Here is a 6,321-nt window from a genome sequence, read left to right on the forward strand (position 1 = left end):
GATGGAAGAAACAATGTATATGCTGATTAGAGATTGACTGACTGTCTTGGTCCAAACAGAGACAGGCAAACTGGCCTAGTTACACTTTTATTATAGGCATCTAATAGCAGTAGTAATTGACAAGGGGGGAGACAATTTAAAATAAACAGGTGTTTCAAAACTGCTTTAGTTATCCACATTAATTACAGAACTCGCAGGACAGATTAAGTGATTATGGCAATCTTCATTTTTCAGGATTACAGGGTTTGCCGAATTGATTTGTATACAGAACCTGAAGGGTTAGGAATCGTGACTTCCTTTTTTGACGACACTGAAGAAACAGGGGTGTTCGGCACCACTCAGAAGACTTGTTCTATCAAAGTACACTGGGGCATGTAAGTGCGTAGTTCTGTATGAACGTGTACTGCTACGAAAGGAATTTGTTTTAAACCATTGGTTACACCTATCAGACATGCAAGCAGGCTATATTTATTCTAGTCCTATATTTTGGTAGTATTTGTTGACAGTAACATTAGTACATCATTGTAATGCTTCATTCTTGGAGAGGCTGACCTCGTAAAATGTTTTGTTAGAGCCAGTTTTTCTGCTGCTTGCATGTAGTAAAGACAGAGTAACCCTTGTGTATTTGAGGCAAAGGAATGAGTTCGCCTTTCCTGCTCTTTCTCATTCAGGCAAACGTATCATAAGTGAGAGTGTCAGGGGTGAACTGTTGTGATAAGACCACATTTCCTACTTGCTTTCCTCTAAACTCTAAAGTCATTGTACTAAAAGAAGAAAATTTTGAAGCTCTTGTGTTACAAATTAAGACTTAGTGTCACGTGTGGACTCTGGAAAGCATTCTTGTATTTCACAGTGCATTTTAATCAGTGTTTTTATGGTGGTGTTTAGGACATATATATCACCTGAAAATATCTAGCTATCTGAGTTGGGAGAGTAATGTAGGTCATGAACTAAGCAAGCCTTTATGGGAAAGGAGACCTCTTGAGGAACAATCCAGACACTGTACCAATGGTAGTTTTGATAACTTAATAAACAAACTTGTAAATTGGTACTGAAAATATGCTTCACAGTGGTACTGGGAAAAGTATGCAGAAGAGGGAGGACTTCTTAAGGAACAATCCAGACACTGTACCAATGGTAGTTTTGATAACTTAATAAACAAACTTGTAAATTGGTACTGAAAATATGCTTCACAGTGGTACTGGGAAAAGTATGCAGAAGAGGGAGGCTGCTTTCAGAAAAAGTGAGAGAGTGGAACCACTTTCAATGATGTTGGGTTCTGCAGAACATTTTACAGGGTGTACAGACCTTGGTTGTTACCTCTTGGCCGAGTTGTGTTTGGGCACTGATAGCGTTTGTCTGCTGCAAATGGTCTACTTAACTATCAAAAACTGCCCAACTAAAGACAAGTGTTACATGCCACTGCGAAGATGTATTCAAATATGACACTTGATGGATGGGGCATTTTAGTTGTTAGGTAAAGGGTATTTTATCTGATTAAATCTTTACACCTTGATTTGGGGGAAAAATTAAGCTCTCCAGGTATATAGGGAAATTTTCGGACATCCAAGTAGTTGGTTCTCTGACAGGAGGTTATTTCTGTTAAACTGCAAGCTTAATCCAAACTACATGTCTCCCAAGAGTAATGAAATCAGATATGTTATTTGGAGGTTGATTGTTAATTGACTTTGTCTACGTCTCCACTTTATTTCTGTCCCTCACTTAAAAGCATTCTGTGAAAAGTGAAATTACAAAATTTTTGGAAAGGAAGCAGAGCCTGTGCACATCTCTCAGACTTCAGACTGGTCCTTATTTTGCATCAGTGTGACAGCGTTTTTTGCGCTAAGTCTGTGTAAGCTCTTACAGTCTTAATTTCTTTGTGTTGCATTTGGATCCCTTCAGGGAAGGCAGACTAATATTTGCACCAGGAAGCCAAATAGATTATTTTTCAACTGTCCTTCTCAGATGTCAGTTCATTAGTCCAGTGTAGAAAGAAGTTGCTTCTGCCAGTTGCTTGCATGAGAAATTCAGTAAATTGTTGCTGCTTTTTTGCATGATGCAGGGTTTTTTCTTTCCTTTAGTTTACAGGCATGACATAGTTCACTGTATTGGCAGTTGAGGGAGGCTCTGATTCTGAGTCACCTTACCATGTGGGTGTGGTTGTATCTTCTTAAGGTTTCCCAGTGTTCATGCTTAATTGTTGTTTACTAAAAGCTGCCAACAAAAATGAGTCAATGCACCTTTATCTTCTGATTGTACTCACTCCCTGGTCTTCCAGGGTTTAAATTCTTGCAGTGGAGTTGAGGACTTACTGAGCGGTGCAACTACAGGACACACAATATATCAAGCATTCGGCTATAGATAACAATAAAACTAAAGCTCCTTGTTTGTTTCTTGGAACCGTATGTCTGCAGTGAAATTATATCAACTTGTGCCAGTTTACATCAGCTTGGAATCTGCCTTTTAAGCATGACAGAGTGATGGATTATTTTAACATCTTTTTGATACCACCAGATTTATATATTATGATCCTTATATGATTAAAAGGTTGGCTGCATAAAGTGTTCCTGTTTAGTGTGTGTTTTATACTGTGCCATGCTACACTTCTGAGAGATCAGTAAATTTAACTGGAAGAAATACATTTCCATCCTTATGCAGAGATCAGCAGTATGTTTCTTTGTTTCCAGTAAGCGATTACTGGCTAAGATTTTCTCAAAAAAGCTTTGAAAAACTACTGTTGCTGTCCCAGTCAGGAATTTTGAAAGTTACGTCTTTCAGAGCAGATTTATTAGCAGATGCAAACCATGAGGAGGTAGACGTCTAAGGAGTTGTCAGGTTTTTTTACGTATTAGTAAATAACACAAGTTTAGAATTCTCCGTTGAACAGATTTTGCGACAAATCCAAGTCTAGGTTAGTAGAGATCTTTCAACTTCTTGAAAATTGGCTTTGCATATTTTAAAACTGTTCTAAAAATAATACAGAGTAACCTTAAGTCTTGAAACTTCAGTGTAAAACTTGGGTTGCCCTCAGATAAGATAGAGTCAAATTCTTAACTGTCTGTTCATTGTATTGATTTTTTTTTTTTTTAGCCTGTTCGAACAAAACACGTGCATTGTTGGTGGTTCCTGCACAGGTACAGGAGTTTGCCAGTATGCCAGCTTGTAGTTAGCAATTTTGATGGTAAAGAAACAAAGTTTTATTAAGGGTACAATGATGTCTTGTTCTTTGCTGTTCAGAAATGTTCTGGGTTTTTTATCTTTGCTTTCCTCTCCCCACCCCCCACCTTTAGATGGCTAATTTATGAAGAACCTGGTTTCCAGGGAGTCCCTTTAATGTTGGAGCCTGGTGAATATCCTAATTTAGCATTCTGGGAGAAGAAGGAAGCCTACATTAGGTCCATGAGGCCCTTGAAAATGGTAAAATACTGTTGTTACTTGCAAGTTACAGGACCTATGTTTATGTGTTAGAAATAAAGCCTTTCAGTACTTAAAGGGGGCTTATAAGAAAGATGGTGGCAAATATTTTAGCAGGGCCTGTTGCGACAGGACAAGGGGGAATGGTTTTAAACTGAAAGAGGGTAAATTTAGACTAGATATAAGGAAGAAATGTTTTACAATGAGGGTGGTGAAACGCTGGAACAGGTTTTCCAGAGAGGTGGTAGATACCCCATCCCTGGAAACATTCAAGGTCAGGTTGGACGGGGCTCTGAGCAACCTGATCTAGTTGAAGATTTCCCTGCCCATGGCACGAGGGTTGGATTAGATGACCTTTAAAGGTCCCTTCCAACCCCAACCATTCTATGATTCTAGAAATAATGTATTAAGGTGGCTAGATTTTTCAGGACTCACAAAAATGTAACTCTTTAAAAAACAAAATTTTTAGTCTATAAAATTCTTGAACTTTCAACATTTGATTGCGTCCATTTTTGCCTTTAATCTGCCTTCTTAGTTTTACTTGTGTTCTTCACAGAAAGTTTCCTCTTAATTCTGTCTTTTTGTGAAGATTGATGACTCTAAGTATAGACAACTTTTTTTTCTTTTTTTTTTTTTTTAAACAGGGTGGTCGCAAAGTTGAATTCAGTGGAGAGCCAAAGGTAAAAGTCAATATTTATTTGATTGTCCAAAGGTATTTTATAACACGTGAACTACACATGGGTAGATAAATATATCTTGATCGTGAAACTGCGAATTTTGTCACATTTATGCATCCATCACATACATATATGACAGTGTTAACAGCTATCTGGATAATGCAGATGTGTAATGAACATTCAAGCCCTCATGTTGCATCTCTAAGGGAAAGACCTCTTGAAGAAAATAGAGGGATCCCACCAATTAGTTTCATAATCTTGCCTTCTCCCTCTTTGTGCCCATGCAAAAGAAACTAACTGTTGTCTGAATGGATCATGCTCTCTGCAACTTTTCTTTTACTTCATTTCTGCTACAGGTAATCATTTATGAGAAGCCTTTCTTTGAAGGGAGACATGTGGAAATAGAATCAGAGATCTTTATGCTTGATGACAAGGAGTCAGAAGAAAAGACAAGACTTCCACTTACATCAGTGGGATCCATGAAAGTACTGGGAGGAGTGTAAGTGTGGGAAAACACCAGCAATATTTCCCCTTCAGCTGAAGTAGTAACTCCACAGGCTGGAAATTGCAGTGGACGAATTCAGTACCCGTTTATTTCCTCTGTTTTCCTAGTTTTTGGGTTTAGATATACGCCTGAGTTAAATTTGCAAATAGTCACAGCAGAAGAACAAATTTCACACATCTGTATCTGCTCCAGAACAAGACAGAGTGGCAGTTGTCCATTTTCACACGCAGACTCTCTTGTTGTTGTTGTTTAGTTGGGTCGCTTATGAGAAGCCTGGGTTTGAAGGCCATCAGTACTTGCTGGAAGAAGGAGCGTATCGGGATTGGACAGACTGGGGTGGCTATGATGAAGAGTTGCAGTCACTGCGACCAATTGTTGGCGTAAGTTCCAAGAACGTGTAGTAGGCATCTCCTGACTGCACTGAGACATCATGTTGCATTTTCCTTATGATGCTTTTCTTTGTTTTAACAGGACTTCACAAGCTCCCATATGATAATGTACAGTGAAAAAGACTTTGGATCAAAGGGTTCCAATATTAATGTGTTAGGAATTATTTCCAATTTGAAAGACACTGGATATGGGCTGAGGACACAGTCTATAAATGTGCTAAGTGGCGTGTAAGTGATATTTTTAATCGCTGTTCAATTTTAAATGTGCTATTCTTCTTAGAATTTGGTATTATTTGCAGGTGTTTTTCAGCACTCTGACTTCTAATGTCTGTGTGGAGTCTTCAGATAAAATTTTCTGCCTTTGACTGCAGAATGTGAAAAGTAAAGTTTTTGTGAATATGTACAGTAAATTGTTTTCTTCTCACAATAAGATCAGATGGTTCCAGGAAATGTTGACTTACTGATACACAAAGTATGAAAGTGTGACATGACATTTCATCAGAGAGGTAGAAATAGCTTGTTCTCGTGGCTGTATTTTTTTTTTTTTTTAAAGCGTTTCAACAGCAAAATTGTTACGGAACTAATTTCCAGTTTTGAAACTAATTTCCAGGCTTCTTCTGTTTGACCAGAGGCGAATTCCTTGCTTTTTCTCTCAGTTCTGTGTAAAATGGAGATAACTTTTACTGTGCTCACTAATACATTCTGATATTAAGTAACATTTAACAATGTTACTGTTCTGAAAAGTAACATTGCTTTTGCAGTAAATCCTATAGTTTAATAGTGGTTTAGTACTGTGGCGTTGTTTTTTATTGTTTTTTTTTTTTTAACACAGTGGTTACCAAAACTTTGCACTGGCATGGCCATTAACAATTACTCTTTGTGCCATGTGTGTTGTCACATGCAGTTGATAAGTTGATAGACTTTGCTGTTTGATTTGTTCAGTACATCAATTGCAGATTGAGTTTCACAGCCTTGCAGACTCCATCAAAGTATTTTGGAAATGCAAACAAGTATTAGCAATCATGTCTCCAAAGACACAAAATTACTCAAAGTAGTATAACCAGAAGAGTATGAGATGTAGAGTCTCTCTCCCTGCCTGGTATGCAGGTGACTTGCTGAAAGCTCTGCCTTACCCAGCCACACCCTAAATCTTTCTGTGTGTTATCTGTGTGATATCTCTGCAAGTTTTGTCTGGATAAAGATTGCAGAATCAAACTCATTGCATTCCATTTTTATATGAATATGGTGCGACAGCATTTTTTTTTCTGCCTGGTGACCTTTGAAGCCACTGTGCTCTTTTGTCTTCTCTAATATGCAAGGAAGATTCATGGGAAAG

The 6,321-nt window shown here is 38.0% G+C and overlaps 1 protein-coding gene across 1 annotated transcript in view; it reads left to right on the plus strand.

Moving 5' to 3' along the window:
- The window catches only part of LOC104083694 (absent in melanoma 1 protein-like), a 19,178-nt gene extending 13,961 nt beyond the window's left edge, over positions 1-5,217 (plus strand). The window contains exons 7-12 of the mRNA XM_009587263.1: positions 235-374; positions 3,291-3,417; positions 4,059-4,094; positions 4,448-4,590; positions 4,850-4,976; positions 5,068-5,217. Of these exons, the coding sequence (XP_009585558.1) occupies positions 235-374; positions 3,291-3,417; positions 4,059-4,094; positions 4,448-4,590; positions 4,850-4,976; positions 5,068-5,217 (723 nt within the window). The remainder of the gene's footprint in view (positions 1-234; positions 375-3,290; positions 3,418-4,058; positions 4,095-4,447; positions 4,591-4,849; positions 4,977-5,067) is intronic.
- The last annotated feature ends 1,104 nt before the right edge of the window (positions 5,218-6,321 follow it).

This window comes from Fulmarus glacialis, unplaced genomic scaffold (assembly GCF_000690835.1).
Source record: "Fulmarus glacialis isolate BGI_N327 unplaced genomic scaffold, ASM69083v1 scaffold43131, whole genome shotgun sequence".
Lineage (NCBI taxonomy): Eukaryota > Metazoa > Chordata > Aves > Procellariiformes > Procellariidae > Fulmarus > Fulmarus glacialis.